The sequence below is a fragment of the Oncorhynchus tshawytscha genome, linkage group LG29 (assembly GCF_018296145.1).
Source record: "Oncorhynchus tshawytscha isolate Ot180627B linkage group LG29, Otsh_v2.0, whole genome shotgun sequence".
Classification (NCBI taxonomy): Eukaryota; Metazoa; Chordata; class Actinopteri; order Salmoniformes; family Salmonidae; genus Oncorhynchus; species Oncorhynchus tshawytscha.
In genome coordinates this window covers 14,305,936-14,323,668 of record NC_056457.1, presented here as the reverse complement: position 1 = coordinate 14,323,668, position 17,733 = coordinate 14,305,936, and the positions used below count along the sequence as shown (strand labels likewise).

Genomic DNA, 17,733 nt, shown 5'->3' with positions numbered 1-17,733 from the left:
TTTCTCTTTGCTTATTTGAGCTATTCTTGCCATAATATGGACCTACACTTTTACTAAATAGGGCTATCTTCTGTGTACCACCCCTAAATTGTCACAACACAAGGAAAGAAGGCACACCTGTTATTTGAAATGCATTCCAGGTGACTACCTCATGAAGCTAGTTGAGAGAATGCCAAGAGTGTGCAACACTTTCTTTGAGGCAAAGGGTGGCTACTTTGAAGAATCTCAATGTAAAACATATTTTGATTTTAAAACTTTTTTTTTTGATTCCATATGTGTTATTTCATAGTTCTGATTTCTTCACTATTATTCAACAATGTAGGAAATAGTACAAATAAAGGGAAAAAACCCTTGAATGAGTAGGTGTGTCCAAACTTTTGACTGGTACTGTATGTGTGGCCGTTACCTACCACGCGTTGACCCCATTTTTTTCTTTGCATTGACCCCATCTTTTCTTCTGGTCGAGGGATGAAGTCCCCTCACGGCTTGGCCCTGCTGGATGTTATCTCTCTCTCTCTCTCTCAAACTGGCTATGAGCTGAATGCCATTATGGCACTGGAGAGAGGGACGGATGGATGAAGAGGGGAGGGGGTCAGGAAGAAGAGAGATTAGCTGGTGGAAAACATGCCAGCCCTTTTCTTTCTCTCTCTCTTTCCCTCTCCCCCCCTCTTTACTCCAACTGGCTCACTGTCACAGCTTCTTCTGCCTGGATGCCCCCGTCCTTCTGGAAGATAAAGGGACGGTGTAGAAAGAAGTGGAGGAGGGGAAAGACAGGCAGACAGACACTGCAGCACCAGTCTAATGCTCACTGAAGCCGAGGTGGTGTCCATTACATATGCCCAAGGCGTCTATGCTGCCTCTGTCTTTCTGTTTCTCAAGACACGCCACACTGATGCTGATATGTAGTAGTATGAAGTACAAGGACGCAACTTCGCCCACCTTACATTGCGGTCGTACTCTCTCCGTTTCTCCTTTTTTTTCTTTTTTCATTTGTTTCCCTCTAGTTTTTATTCATCAAGTCACAGATAAACACTGTCGGTGCGGATGGATTAATGTGCGTACAGAGGGATGGGCATTGTCATGCCAAATAGTGACCGGCTGCCACCAACTGCTATGAGCCTGATCAGCCATCCTGTCAACACCCCCCCCCTTCTCTCTGTCTCACTCCTTCACGACACAGATGCTAAAAGTTTGGTCTCTTTCAATGCCTTTTGACGGCCGCTGACTAACACTTATCTCCCTCCATAACAGAAATTGCCTTGGAAATATGGTTTCTTTGATGTACAACTGCGTCATCTTCCAGCTACTCTTCAGCTGATAGGCTACATGCAGTTGTTATACCAAACCGATTCCCATAAAGACAAATAATTCTCAATTATTGGAAGTGGCATCTAAACCTTTGATGTGCGTAGATCTCAGACCACAAATCTAATGGGGAGAAGTTGCCTGTCCTTTTCGTTTCCTTACCAGTAATTTCCTGCATACCAGCTTTTCTCCTGACTTGCAAATCTACCTCCAAAAGCACTTTCACTTCTTTTCCTGTGTGTTTTTCAATGAGAGCTTACGTAAGGTTGTTATCGGGGTCATATCTTGAGCTCTGGTGTTAGTAGGGGCTTTGAGGTTCTTGGCAGGAAACCACATTATTTCCTGTCGGCGTCAGTACTGAAAATGAGCAAGGGCACCCTGATGAATGAATGATTTCATGAATGAACGGCAGAATGAGGGAACGGTAGAGAAAATGTAGTTCTTATTCTAATGTCGGAGGCCGATGTTTGGTGTTTTTGTAAAATATCCTTTGGCCAATGTATTGGGAAATCTTAGAAACCGAGACCTGTAGTTGACCTGACACCATAGCCCACTCACTGTATGTCGGTTCACAGTTCAGTTCACCTAGATTAAGCTGTTTGGAGTAGGTGTAGTTTAGACTGTGATACAATACCATGTCTCTGTCCCTCATGGCACATGCATGCACTGTGTGTCGTTCAGAGCAGCAGGGCCTGTGCGTTGGGCATTGATTTTGTGTGTGTGTGTGTGGGGACGAGCGATGGAACTGCACGTCTGCACCACACGATCCATAACTCAGGATTAATTGGATTATATTGGTGGGGAATGGGGTGATGGTGCTCTGGACCAGCCTATTCCTGGTAGTGGGGGATGGGATGGGGGGTGCACAGCCACGTTTCAGCAGAACGTTACAACAGCATGTTGTTCAGCTGCTATTTATAGGCAGAGGCTCACACGTGGTATTTTCCAAATTCTTTGTTGTTGTTTGCCCTTTTCATCTCTCCTCTTTCCAGATGTTTTGGACACATTATGTATGAGAGTGACAGATTTGTCTGGATTAGCTTAGTCCCCATCATGCCTTCCACAGCCTTTGTCGTCTTTGATCTTTTGCATTAGCTACATTGACGAAACGGCAGCTTTTCATTGGTCACACCACATTTTTGATTTTGCCAGTTAGCCTAATGGCTATTTTGAAGGGTTATGCTCATAGGGAGCAGAGCAGTCATTTCCGAAGTCAGTCATGGGTTGTGATTATGTACCTGGGGGAGAGTGCGGTGGTTACAGGGGCCAATGGCTATGAATCCTCCCACTTTGTTGATGCGATGCCGTGGATGGGGCCCCGAGTGGGTCATCCAGTCTAGACATGGTGAGTGACCTGCCTGACACCAGTGTGTTTTGTAGCCTTCTGACCCACAGTGGTCCCCTGAACGTGCTACTGCCTACACTGTCAGACACCTCTGATATAAGTTGATCCCCAAACCTATTCCTCTGTCACCTACATCCATTCCACACAGAGTTATCACAATAACTAACAATAGAAAGATGGGTTAGGGTTTCATAAGCTGATTCCAGCCTTAACATGCTAGATACACTCCTGAGCATTCTTTCTTTCACATAGGTCTAAAGTCTGCACCAATGGGGCTAGAGGTATAGCTTGGCAGTGTTAGTGTGTGTTGGTTTTAGCTATCCCTATGCACATGGGCTATTGGATTGTTGAGCTTTTCCCTTCAGGCAGTGGCAAGCTGACATCCTGTGATTCTCTAATTTATTGTGTGTGTGCGTGTGTAGTAAGGTAGTATAAAAAATGCATGAAGGCCCTGTAGCCCTCTACTCAATCTCATTGTCTGCCACTGTTAGGCTGGTAATTAGTCATGGCCTCGGTAATTTCGGTTCTGATGTGAGCATCACAGGTTTCAGTGATGAAACCGTTAATGTCGCAAAATAATAACCCTCTGGATATGATAGAACATCAAGGGTTCCAGCAGCACACAACTCTGCATATTCACCCTTCAATAATCCAGTGCTCTCATATTCTTTTAGCTAATCCAGTCTCTTGGGTTTTATTGGTTTTGTTTTTGAGATACTGAGTAGAGGTCGACCGATTTTAATCGGAATGGGCGATTTAATTAGGGCCGATTTTCAAGTTTTCATAACAGTCGGCGTTTTTGGACACCGATCATGGCCGATTACATTGCACTCCACGAGGAGACTGCGTGGCAGACTACCTGTTATGCGAGTGCAGCAAGGAGCCAAGGTAAGGTGCTAGCTAGCATTTGGCCAGGTCGCAATTGTAAACTTGTTCTCAACTTGCCTACCTGGTTAAATAAAGGTAAAATAAAAAAATGTACGCATCTTATAAAAAATATATATCTTAACATAATCACTAGTTAACTACACATGGTTGTTGATATTACTAGTTTATCTAGCTTGTCCTGTATAATCGATGTGGTGCCTGTTAATTTATCATTGAATCACAGCCTACTTTGCCAAACAGGTGATTTAACAAGCGCATTCACGAAAAGAGCACTGTCGTTGCACCAATGTGTACCTAACCATAAACATCAATGCCTTTCTTAAAATCAATACACAAGTATATTTTTTTAAACCTGCATATTTAGTTGCCTGCTAACATTAATTTATTTTAACTAGGTAAATTGTGTCACTTCTCTTGCAACAGAGTCGGGGTATATACAGCAGTTTGGGCCACCTGGCTCGTTGCGAACTGTGAAGACTATTTCTTCCTAACAAAGACAGCCAACTTCGCCAAACGGGGGATGATTTAACAAAAGCGCATTTGCAAAAAAAAAAAAAAGCATCGTTGCACGAATGTACCTAACCATAAACATCAATGCCTTTCTTAAAATCAATACACAGAAGTATATATTTTTAAACCTGCATATTTAGTTAAAAGAAAGTCAGGGAATATGCAACAGTTTGGGCCGCCTGGCTCGTTGCAAACTAATTTGCCAGAATTTTATGTAATTATGACATAACATTGAAGGTTGTGCAATGTAACAGGAATATTTAGACTTATGGATGCCACCTGTTAGATAAAATATGGAACGGTTCTGTATTTCACTGAAAGAATAAACATTTTATTTTTTAAATGATAGTTTCCGGATTTGACCATATTAATGACCTAATACTGTGTAGTATTTCTGTGTTATGTTATAATTCTGTCTATGATTTGATAAGGGATAGAGCAGTCTAACTTGAGCGGTAGTAGGCATCAGCAGGCTCGTAAGCATTCATTCAAACAGCACTTTTGTGCATCTGCCAGCAGCTCTTCGCAATGCTTCAAGCATTGCACTGTTTATGACTTCAAGTCTATCAACTCCCGAGATTAGGCTGGTGTAACCGATGTTAAATGGCTAGCTAGTTAGTGGGGTGCGCGCTAATAGCGTTTCAAACGTCACTCTGAGACTTGGAGTAGTTGTTCCCCTAGTTGTTCCCCTTGCAGCGTGATGGGTAACGATGCTTCGAGGGTGGCTGTTGTCGATGTGCTCCTGGTTCGAGCCCAGGGAGGGGCAGGGAGAGGGACGGAAGCTATACGGTTACAATAGCAATAAACTGCCTATAAGAACATCCAATAGTCAAAAGTATATGAAATACAAATGGGATAGAGAGAGAGAGTCCTATAATTCCTATGATAACCTCAACCTAAAACTTCTTACCTGGGAATATTGAAGACTCATGAAAGCTGGTGGTTCCTTTTAATATATGTTCTCATGCGCATGTTCTGAGCAAGGAACTTAAACGTTAGCTTTTTTACATGGCACATATTGCACTTTTACTTTCTTCTCCAACACTTTGTTTTTGCATTATTTAAACCAAATTGAACATGTTTGATTATTTATTTGAGGCTAAATTGACTTGATGTATTATATTAAGTTAAAATAAAGTGTTCATTCAGTATTGTTGTAATTGTCATTTTACAAATAAATAAATACATTTTTTAAAAATCGTCCGATTAATCAGTATGGGCTTTTTTTGGTCCTCCAATAATCGGTATCGGCGTTGAAAAATCATGATCGATCGACCTCTGATACTGAGATAAGACTGTTAAGAAAAGCCGGGTTTGACTGGATGTTTATTTTTTACTCGGGCAAGAAACTTTGGACGTGCTCCGTCTGTTTTGAGGGTGGGGCTGCGTCACTCCTTTCTCTTGCTCTCATCCAGGGAGTATTCCTCCTGTGAAGAAAATAGATTTATTCTAAAATTAGTAAATAAATATATAAAGGAAGGAAGCCGGTGAGAGTACCCGCATTGCCTACAAACTGCAGAGTCACTCAGGACTCCTCTGTGGAGGCAGATGCACTGCAGAATCCTCTCCGTCTCACTCAAGACGACACAGCTAGGAGCTTCTTAAGACTACCATCTTTCATAATGACTTTTACATTTGACAGTATAGGTGAGAGGGCACAGTTGCAGTGTCTCTTACCTGTTCTCGTCTTGCTGGAGTAGAGTTGGTTTCAGGACTGTCAGCAGCGGGGGGAGGTAGAGGACTTGTGCCTTCTGTCCTAGTCGGTTTGGTGCCCCTCTGACGCAGCACCCCTTCCGATCGGTGCAAGCTATCACAGCTCCTCCGACTGCCTGGCACGGCTGCAGACACCGGCACCGAGAGTCACAGCACAGCCTGCTGAGAAGACTGTCAAGAGGGGAGAGAGAATCTGCCTCCCAGGACTCTGCAGGTGTAGCTCCCAATTCTGTCACTCGTAGGTAACCATGGAAACTCCTGTCCATCAATTTAGAATTGGACCGTAACCAAGGAGTGTTGATGTCTCTCTTGCCACGGCAACAGACACCAAAGTCTTTGAGGATCTCCTGCATCCCATCTTTTTTTGTGGTGTATTTATGTGTTCACTGGTCCTGCAGTGTACTAATGTATGTATTGTTAAGATAGTGTTAATGAGCTTTGAAGGGGATGCCCACATCTGACAAAATACCCGCTGGATGCACAGATGGGCATAGGGATGCTGCCGCCTGCTGACGACGTGTTGTCCACCCTGTCCATACCTCCTTCTGTGCCAGGACACCGGAGCACGATTGGTAACAGCCAGGGTTGGGGGACACACAGTTGACACTGACAGGCAGCCCTGGGGCAGTGCCCCCCCCCTCCCCACTGTAGCTAATCATGGCTCACCTCAAGGTGCTGGACTGCGTGATGAACAACAACTGGAGCGCTATCTGTGACCTGTACTGCGCCTGGAGCAATCAGGTCGGTCCTAACTCTCTCCGCTAGCTCCTTCCTTAGATGTTCTGTGAAGTTGACAACGTGGCATAGAGACGTTACTTCTTCATTGAGAAAGCAGCTTTGATGCAGTGTGGCATGGTTTATACCCCCTTTCTCCTCGCAGCTTCACTCTCCTGTCCCTTCTCAGCCCCTCTCCTCTACTGGTGTCTAAGAAAGGCACCCCTGACACCTTGCATACTTCTAGCTCTATTCGCTACTCCAGCGTGGCACGGGAACCAGTAAACCGGTGTCATGATGATCTCTGGACCGTTACCCTGTACTGTAGCGCTGCATAGTTAAAGTTACATTGAGTTGTGAAGTATTTATGTGTGACGTCTGTTTTTATTTTGGGAGCAGCACTGCAGACTACAGTACTTCCTCTCTGTGCAACGTGTGTGTGTGTGTGCACGTGCATGCTTGATCTGCTGTAGGCTATTTACTGTAGTGCTGTCTGTGGACTTGTGTGTGCGCATTTGTCTCGTGTTGAATTGGGCACTCTTCTGTGGCAGGCTACTTCAATCTTCTCACTGCAAAAGCAACACTGTACTTATTGTTCCCAAAATAATTTTTTTGCGCCTTCTCCCGTGTGGAGTGACAGCAGGGTTGCTCTCTCTCGCCCCGTCCGCTAATTTAATTTTAGCCGCACTGAAAGTTGTTTGTGTCCCACGCCGAACTGACAGCCCTCTATTTGCTGTGTGGTGCTGCCGGCTACGGCCTTTGAAAACGGCCTTTGTGTACCGGCTGCATCAAGGCTTCATGAAATATTCAGTCAGACACCTGGCCATGAAGGGAGCAGATAGAGAAGCTCCATCCCCATCTTATCACTCCACTAACCCTCACTCTTAGTCCCTTCAAAGACCAAGAAATAATGCGTAACAATATAACATTGATCTGTGTGTTACAAAAGGCAAATATCCCCTGTGTGGTATTTCAATATGTTGGCCACTTAAAAGAAGATTAGTCACAAACTCCGGCTTTGAACTTGTCCTTTTCTTTCTTTGCCGGACGGCCAGACAACGTTCCAGTGTACAGTGGGGTTCAATAGAGTGATTCCTTTCATCCTCTTTTTAATGCAAGTTTTCTGTGCCCTCGCTCGGCTCCCTTCCTGCTAGATGGGGATTAGGCTGCTCCGTGTTTGTATGGGGCCCTGCTTCTTTTGTTGAATATTCAAGACCACACTGCAAAACCAAAACTTGGAATATTTCATCGGAGATCAAGTTCCAAGGGGAGACACAACTCTTTTCATCAGCTGACAACACATTGAAATACAACAGAGACATTTGCCTTTGTTGTCCATCTGCACGTGTATGCCTTCTTTCACCTTAGTTAACATAGTGCACAGGGTTAAACAGCATTGTGGGAGTGTGTGTGTGTCACAGGGCACCTTGTCACAGCCCTGCTCTGTCAAACCTCTGATCTCTGATAGAGGAGGTGGATTAATAATTCATAGTGGGGCCCAGCAGTGAGCAGCCCAATTAGCTTCCGTTGCATCTGGGGGGGCCCTGGGGAGCAGAATTGGCCCACCTGCTCTCTGTCTTGTGTGTGTGTGCAAGCGATGGATGAGTGTGTATGCGATGGGCTGGGTCTTTGTCTGGACCTCTCTGGAGGATATTCCTCACGCTACCTACACCCCCCCCCAGGACCACACCCTCACTGGAGGGAGCGGAAGATGATGCCCTCCGGTGCAAATACATGGGGAGAAATTTAAAAACAAAGGAAAGTGAAAGCAATACAACAGACCAGGCGGGATTCTAGTCAACATGACAAACTAGGATAACATTCCAAACAACCAACCTGGGGGGAGACTCCTCCCACTCTGTGTTGGTGAGCTCACATTTGGCTCTCTGACTGTGCAGCCCCTGACACTGGGCCTATCCTGTGATTTTTAAACTGGCCTGGCCCTCTCTCTCCCTTCTCTTTGTGGAGAGGAATTCCAGGCCGCTGGCCTGCACAATCGCCCAACAATTAGCATATGAATGCTGCTTAGGGGAAGTGAGCGCAAGGGTGGGAGGAGGGGAGGGGGGGAGTCAAAAAAGTTCCAAATCGGTTGCAACACACTGAACAGACACTTGCCGTGTCAGAATACCCATACTTGCGCCCTAAATAGTAGGCCGTTTGAGTATGTGGGGGGAAAGAGTTTAATAGTATGCCACTTTTTGAAAATGTAGTATACTTTAAATGCCTGGATGTCATACTGATTTTGACTTTCACAACAGCTAATCAAGTAGGTATGGGGATGTGCTTCCCGAAATTAACGAATAGCAGGAAGCAATGCAATCGATCATGACCCCATTATCAGTATTCAAAAATATATATTTTTGTATTAGGTACATTTTTGAAAATCGAGTGGTTTAAAAACCAGAATGTTATGCTAATCTCAGCTTTTCATCTCGTAGAATTCGATGCACACTTTCCACAGTGCACTGGATGAGGTGGGCTGCGAGTGATAGGCCCTAGTTCTTTCAAGTAGCCAAACATCACAACTAGGCTACTTAATTGGGAACATGTCAAATAGCGACACTTCTACATTGGTGTTGAAATGTAGGCTAAGTAGTTTTTGTTCTCAAAATTATCATGAGTATTACATCGTAGGCTACATCTTTAAAGACAAGTATTTTATTTATGGGGGGGGGTGTTCTCATGTGTTTCTTGTTCTCTGGACCTTCATCGGAGCATTTAAAATAAAAACTAAACCATCTTTTGATTTCTGAATGTGTCTGCACCAGGGACTCGGAAAGTGGCTGCGTGATTGCTGTCATGCTTATCAGGCCTTTTAATTTAAGCAAATGGATTGTTTTAGTTTTGAAGGCTAGGCTATGTATTTTATTTTATTTGATTTATTTATGGATCAAAACTTAGCAGTCATTCTGATCTTGTTCCCAATGATCAGTGCATTGTTTGTTGCTGTCCAACAGTTCTGAATTTGCGACGCAACCGACTGTCCACGTTTTTGTGTGCAATAGGCTTTGATTTGAACATTTGAAAATGTTTGTGTGTACAAGACTTATTTTATTTATACAGTCCCAGTCAAAAGTTTGGATACACCTACTCATTCAAGGGTTTTACTTTATTTTTAACTATTTTATATATTGTAGAATAATAGTGAAGACATCAAAACTATGAAATAACACTTGGATTTATGTAGTAACCAAAAAAGTGTTCAACAAATTAAACATGTATTTTATATTTGAGATTGTTCAAAGTAGCCACCCTTTGCCTTGATGACAGCTTTGCACACTCTTGGCATTCTCTCAACCAGCTTCATGAGGTAGTCACCTGGAATGCATTTCAATGAACAGGTGTGCCTTCTTTCCTTAATGTGTTTGAGCCAATCAGTTATGCTGTGACAAGGTAGGGGTGGTATACAGAAGATAGCCATATTTGGTAAAATACCAAGTCCATATTATGGCAGGAACAGCTCAAATAAGCAAAGAACAACAGTCCATCATTACTTTAAGACATGAATGTCAGTCAATACGGAAAATGTCAAGAACTTTGAAAGTTTCTTCAAGTCGCAAAAACCATCAAGCGCTATGATGAAACTGGCTCTCATGAGGACCGCCACAGGAAAGGAAGACCCAGAGTTACTTCTGCTGCAGAGTATAAGTTCATTAGAGTTAACTGTACCTCAGATTACAGGCCAAATAAATTATTCACAGAGTTCAAGAAGACTGCGTGAATCAGGCCTTCATGGTCGAATTGCTGCAAAGAAACCACTACTAAAGGCCAACAAACATGAGCAAGTACTTTAGACCGGTGGAAATCTGTACTTAGGTCTGATTAGTCCAAATTTTAGATTTTTGGTTTTTAGATTATCTCCGGATGTGTGGTTCCCACTGTGAAGCATGAAGTAGGTGTGCTTTGCTGGTGACACTGTTGATTTATTTAGAATTCAGGGCACACTTAACCAGCATGGCTACTACAGTGAAGGAAAAGTAGCCAACAAGTGCTCAGCATTTGTGGGAACTCCTTCGACTGTTGGAAAAGCATTCCAGGTGAAGCTGGTTGAGAGAGTGCCAAGAGTGTGCAAAGCTGTCAAGACAAATGGTGGCTACTTTGAAGCATCTCAAATATAAAATACGTTTTAATATAACATTTTTTTGGGGGTACTACATGATTCCATATGTGTTATTTCATAGTTTTTATGTCTTCACTATTATTCTGCAGTGTAGAAATAAAAATAAAGAAAAACCCTTGAATGAGTAGGTGTGTCAACTTTTGACCGGTACTGTATGTTACAGCACTTTGGTTTCGGTAATAAATATGTTGAGATAGAAACAGATCATTTGGTTCCATCTTTAGTCATTTTTAAATAGGATAGATGGGCTTATGTGGGTTCCTGTTTAGGTCGAATGTGATTGCCGACTATCAGGCTGTGTCATACTGCTTACTAAACGGTACGTGACGATGAGTACATACTATGTAGTACGCTAGTATGGGTATTCAGACATGGCCACTGGCTTCTTCAGCCCTGGGCCAGGCAAATTGCCCATGTTCCATCATCAACAATAACACATTGTTGCACATGGGACATAATCAATTGTGAAATTATTGATTTGTTTAGAACCTCATTAACTAGATCCTGAATGAGTACCTGCTTGGAAACCCAACAGACACTGACTGTAGCCTGCTTTGACTTGCTGTGTCAGTGGTAGAGGTTTGAATCGAGTATGTGTGTGCCCGCCACAGAGTAGCTCCTGTTTTGTGTGTTTGCACGGTGTGTGTGAATGATTTAAAAGCAGTTTACCCAAGCGTATAACTGTTGTGGTACCCCCTGCTGTGCGGCTGAGCTTTGCGTTTACCAGACAGGTGCATGTCTGTGTTTTTAAAGCACAATGAAACAAATAATTCTGGTTGAAAGAGAAGGCACCTGAGCTCCAAGCCCATTTCTGATCTCTGTGAATGGCAGGCCCTTTAACTGTTCTGTATCTAAGGGTTCCACATTTAAAGACAATGCAGTGTTTGAAGTATTAAGGATACCAGGATAAATTCTTATCAGTTGACTGCTTTTAATATGTCAGTCTGTACTGTGTTTTTCCTGTACACTACCTACACGTAGGCTGCCGCTATCAATTGTTTAGGTGCTAGTTGATAAGCACTACAACCTCCATTGTGAAACACTCGGCTATGTACAAAAATATTGCTGCAATTTATTTTGTGCCGTATTTTTAAGTCTGATTAAAAATATAATCTGAAATTATGTTGGGCATTGCCAGGGCACTCACGATACTATCACGATTCTATATGGATTGGGATACTGATCAGCGTAGTGTCCAGAGCATGGAGGCGCTACCAGGAGACAGGCCAGTACATCAGGAGATGTGGAGGAGCCCGTAGGAGGGCAACAACCCAGCAGCAGGACTGCTACCTCCGCCTTTGTGCCAGGAGGAGCACTGCCAGAGCCCTGCAAAATGACCTCCAGCAGGCCACAAATGTGCATGTGTCTGCTCAAACGGTCAGAAACACTCTGAGGGTGGTATGAGGGCCCGACGTCCACAGGTGGGACGTTTGGCATTTGCCAGAGAGAACACCAAGATGGGCAAATTCGCCACTGGCGCCCTGTGCTCTTCACAGATGAAAGCAGGTTCACACTGAGCACATGTGACCGACGTGACAGAGTCTGGAGACGCCGTGGAGAACGTTCTGCTGCCTGCAACATCCTCCAGCATGACCGGTTTGGCGGTGGGTCAGTCGTGGAGTGGCATTTCTTTGGGGGGCCGCACAGGCTACCTCTGGCGAGCACATGGAGGGCTAACTGCCATTAGGTACCGAGATGAGATCCTCAGACCCCTTGTGAGACCATATGCTGGTGCGGTTGGCCTTGGGTTCCTCCTAATGCAAGACAATGCTAGACCTCATGTGGCTGGAGTGTCAGCAGTTCCTGTAAGAGGAAGGCATTGATGCTATGGACTGGCCCACCAGTTCCCCAGACCTGAATCCAATTGAGCACATCTGGGACATCATGTCTCGCTCCATCCACCAACGCCACGTTGCACCACAGACTGTCCAGGAGTTGGCGGATGCTTTAGTCCAGGTCTGGGAGGAGATCCCTTAGGAGACCATCTGCCACCTCATCAGGAGCATGCCCAGGCGTTGTAGGGAGGTCATACAGGCACGTGGAGGCCACACACACTACTGAGCCTCATTTTGACTTGTTTTAAGGACATTACATCAAAGTTGGATCAGCCTGTAGTGTGGTTTTCCACTTTAATTTTGAGTGGGACTCCAAATCCAGACCTCCGTGGGTTGATAAATTAGATTTCCATTGATCATTTTTGTGTGATTTTTGTTGTCGGCACATTTAGCTATGTAAAGAAAAAAATATTTAATAAGAATATTTCATTCATATCTAGGATGTGTTATTTTAGTGTTCCCTTTATTTTTTGAGCAGTGTATATTTTATCGTGATTTGACGTTCCAAACGTATTGCTCAGTGTATGTTTGATGCAGAGAGACGATAGCATGAGAAAATTAGTTTTGATCAGTCATGGAAATACAAGTGGTGAAAACATGTCTCACTAAAATAATTAATGAACAAGCTATAGGATAAAACCATTACAGAGTTTTGGGGTCAGGTACAGCAGACTGGTGCTAGCTAACGGTAACTAGCAAAAATAAAGAAGTGTATTTTTTTTTTTTACAAATTGATACTTTGAGTCAAAATGTAACTATACACCCCCCACCCCCACCCCATCACTAGTTATTACCCAACTGTAACATAATAGATTACTCATCTCATCATTCTACCATCTGGATGACATGCTATTCTCTCTCCCAAGACACTGCTGTATCTTTGCATTTGACTGACTGTCAGTCTCACTGCCCTGGATCTCTGCGTGCTTGTCATAATAGGAACCATCCATCTCAGTATCTGTGTGTAGGGAAGGAGGATGCACAGAATGCTGATTCACCTTCTTCCCTCACTCTCCATTCCCTCTTGAGATGGAGAGAGAGGGATTTATGGTTGTGGTGGTAGTAGCAGCAGCAGTGTACTGTAATTAACTCATCAAGCTAAGCTCAGGTTTATATCCACCATAACATCTCCATAAGATTCCCTGTCTCACCTATCCCTGGAGCTGTGTATTTCTTCAACTGTAGAATAATGCTTGGTGTTTGTTGTAGCCTACACATTGGTCTTGTCCTCTCACTGAATAATGCTGAGTGAAGAAAATGTCTGCGGCACTGCCTGTGTCAGAGAGGGAAGCACGGGCTCTGAATGAGAAGTAGCCCGACGATGCTGCTGAGGTATGCTAGCTGGGCGACGAAAACCTCCCTTAAAGATGCAGCTCTCTTTGGTGCAATGCAGGCGGACTGGGAGGAGCTATTTGGAATGGGTTGGACATATTTGGAGTGTGTGTGTGGGGTTTTACGACTGTGTTAGTCTGTAGAGACCTCCACCTTGCCCAACCCCCACCACCTCGCTCAGAGGTGAGAGCGCACTGGTTGTAAATATCACAGGCGTGCTGGGAGAGTAGGAGAGTGTAGCCATGACAACCGGGTGTGTGACAACGGAGCTCTCGAATGTGAGCTCTGCCCTTGCACAGAACATCACCTGCAGTGTGTGTGTGTGTGTGTGTGTGTGTGTGTGTGTGTGTGTGTGTGTGGTTGCGTCATGTGAGAGGGTCATGAAAAAGGGAACAACAACTGCCTCTCCTCCTTGGTAACAGTGCTGGGCTTGCTAGAGAACACACCAATCACACTCATGTTAGTTGTTCGTCTGGTTTGTCAGCAAATGATATAAACAAGATCTTATGCAATAGTGTGTATATATATTAGAGTGTTTTCTATACTGTTTACGATAATGCTTTGCTTGCCCTTCATCACAAAGTCCTCCCTTTTAGCTCCATGCCTAACCAGAGAGGGGAGGGGAATGGGGGGTGACGGGCACATTTTCCTGTGTTTTCCTCTCACAGCCTTGAGGCATCCCAGTAAAGGAGGTGTTAATTGGTTGTCTGCTCTGTGCCAGAGCGCGCTATTGGACTCTGCGTAAAGAGAAGCGGCGACAAACAAGGGGAATAATGCTCTCTGTTCTCTATCTGTCTATATGCTTTGTTCAGAAGGACGTCACCCCTATTAACATTCAGATGGCATACAGCAGGGATGTTCAACTAGATTCAGCTGCGGGCCGAATTTGTTTTTTTCCTTGAGTGGCTGGTCATGGGGCTGGAACTGCAAATTGATTGCAAGAGTTGATCGCCCAGACAGATATAATATTTGACTAAAACGTAATAATTTCAAACCTTGCTTACCTTTGTATACAATCACAAACACTGTATAGCTCTCCAAGTGTGGGAATACTTTCGAACAGATTTCCAAAATTAAAATCACTTGGAGCTGATTTGCTGTTTTTACAGTCTTTTATATCCAATTTAGGGATGGGAATTTCTATCAATTTTGCAGCTGACTAACTGACCCTCATTAACTGGTCAACAAACGATTACATTTTTTACAAACAGTAATGACGTGACCAACAGAAAATACTATCAGAGATCTGTATATAATGACGAGATGCTTATGTTTCTGCCCTAACAATGGGGGGAGTCCCAAGACGGGAAGGCAAGCCTACCATCTTAGTCAAAAGGCAATAGCCTGTTATTAAACATGGAGCTCCTGTAATGAAGCAGCTAATTAAATGTAGTTTTCAAACATTTGCCTAAATGTAATTCACGTAAACACCGTTCTAAACTGCGTACCTAATGCGAGCGTTTCCATATGTGACAGAGATGAAAATCTCTGTTAGAAAGAGGGGGAATCTAATAGCAACTACTATGATGGGTTGTTAATATGACTAGGATTGTGCCTTTGGCTTCTGGACAACGAAAGGAAGTTGATATGAAAACCGTTGGAACAGGAGAGAAATGCTGGTTAATGGCACGAGGAAGTCTTTATAAAATAATTACCTCCACGTTTCTATGGATGGATTTTGGCTAGGCTACTTTGAAGCAAGGTTAGACATGCCTCATTATTTGAGGTGAAGTGAAACGTTCAGGTTTCAAGCTCACATTGCAAAGTGGTGGGTGACGCGCTGATAGTCAACCATAGACCGGCTATAGTCTATGCATCCGAATGGGAGGAGCGCTTTACGAGTTGAGATTGAGAAATAAAATTGGCTCCTTTTTAAAAAAAAAAATAATTGTAGCCCCAAGATTTAAACAAACGATTACATTTAGAATTCTTATTTGTTGCGCAATGACTGGGCTTACAAAAGCAGGCAATTCCACTCCTCAAACTAACCACTGTATGCTCGGTGCCTGAGATAAACAAGATACATAACGACTAACGAAAATACACACTGCGGCAATTTAATTCCGCAAAAATTATGCAAATGGATCTATATCCATAGACCAGTAAGCATGACTGGTCAAGTGTTTTTCCGGCGACTAACCGATTTTAACGGTTAACCGTAAACATCCCTTATCCAACTGTTATTAGTATTTTTATTTTGCTCAGAAAACTTAAATAAAATGACCCGCGGGCTGAATGGCCGCCAGTTGGGGAACCCTGGCATACAGGTACAGACATGCTCCTCTGACTGTGATGGCAATGGGACGGTTCATCAAGAGTGATTGAAATGTCGAAATGAAAGGTAATTTTAAGAGGCCTCTTATTTTTTTGATTTTTTTTTTTTTTTGCATCTCTTATGTATTAGCCTCGCTATTGTGAATCTGATTCTGTTCCTACGGTCTGTCTGTCTGAGCCAAATGACATCCATCTGTGCTCTTGCTGATTTCTGTCCTATTATTTGTGATTTTAAAGGGCCAGTGTGTGCATGCCAGAGATAATGGCTCACCAGTGGAGTATTTACTGTCTCTGCTGCGGACCCTCCCTCTCAGACAGCCAAGGCTCCATGACGAGAGATGGGAGGAAGACAGGAGAGCACGGGGGAACGAGGGGCTACATTGGGGATGGGTTGAAAGAAGCTCAGAGTTCAGGGATGAGAGCGAAGGAGATTTGAGAGATGGAGAGAGTGCAAACAGAGGCAAGTTAGGGTTTAGCGAATAAAATACTAGAGGCAGAAAGAGGGAATAGTGAGGGACGAGAGGGAAAGGGAGGATGAGAGGAGGAGGGTTTATTCTTTCCAGCTGAGCCTGGGTGTGGTCATTATGGGCCTGGGGACCTGCTGTGGCTCAGCCTGCAGTTTGGAGCCCAGATATTCCGTTTCTGACCTATCTGCCAAATAACTCTGTATGCATATTGCTTGTGTGTGTGTGTTTTATGTTTGCGTTGTGTGTGTGTTGAGTGTTTGATATTTTGAATGAGCGTGCTTTGCACGTTTGCTCCTGTTCTGCATTGAGGTGCTTTCTGGGCTTTGTTTCTATGTGTACTTTGCTGTTTGTCCTCATCTCTCTGAGGGTCACTCGAGGTAGACTGACATGGATGGCGTAGTCCCGTCAGCTGTTGTCATCCAGTACAACCCAGCTCATATTTGCATTCTGAAATGGAGCAGGACCCCACCCTGCTGACACCCTGTTATCCCCTGACCTCTCTGTGTGTGTGTGTGTGTGTGTGTGTGTGTGTGTGTGTGTGTGTGCGTGCGCGTGTGTGTGTGCGCGCGCATGTGTGTGTGTGTGCGCATGTGTGTTCTGTCACTACTCATAACATTAGAGGTCTATAGATAAGTGAAGAGATATTTATTCAGTTCTATATGGAAGTAATACAGTGCACATAAAAGCATAAATGAGTACCTCCCTCTATGGCTGTAGGAAGCATGCAGGTAGCCACATGGCCTGTTAAAAAGAACCATTTGTGAAAGCGCCAGTTAACATTGCTTGAATTGTTTTTTATATTATATTGAACAAAAATATAAACACACCATGTAAAGTGTTGGTCTCATGAGCTGAAATAAAAGATCACAAAAATGTTCCAAGTGCATAAAAAGCTTATTTCTCTAAAATGTTGTGCACAAATTTGTTTTACATCCCTGTTACTGAGCATTTTATCCGTTGCCAAGATAATATGACCACTTGACAGGTGTGGCATATCAAGAAGCTGATTAAACAGCATGATTACACAGGTGCACCTTGTGCTGGTGGAAATAAAAAGCCACTCTAAAATTTGCAGTTGTCACACAACACAATGCCACACGTCTCAAGTTTTGAGGGAGCGTTCAGTTGACATGCTGACTGCAGAATGTCCACCAGAGCTGTTGCCAGAGAATTGAATGTTAATTTCTCTACCATAAGTCGCCTCTAACGTCATTTGAGAGAATTGGGCAG

General features: G+C 43.8%; 1 protein-coding gene across 2 annotated transcripts in view; it reads left to right on the top strand.

Moving 5' to 3' along the window:
• Positions 1–17,733, top strand: part of LOC112227581 (rho GTPase-activating protein 21-like) — a 119,738-nt gene that overhangs the window by 8,201 nt on the left and 93,804 nt on the right. Inside the window, exon 1 of one of the 2 annotated variants that reach the window (XM_042308924.1) lies at positions 5,638–6,502. The exons of the other annotated variant lie outside the window; for it this stretch is intronic. Within the exon in view, the coding sequence (XP_042164858.1) occupies positions 6,419–6,502 (84 nt within the window). The 5' untranslated portion in view covers positions 5,638–6,418. Of the gene's footprint in view, positions 1–5,637; positions 6,503–17,733 lie in introns of those variants that run through there. 2 annotated transcript variants of the gene reach the window in all.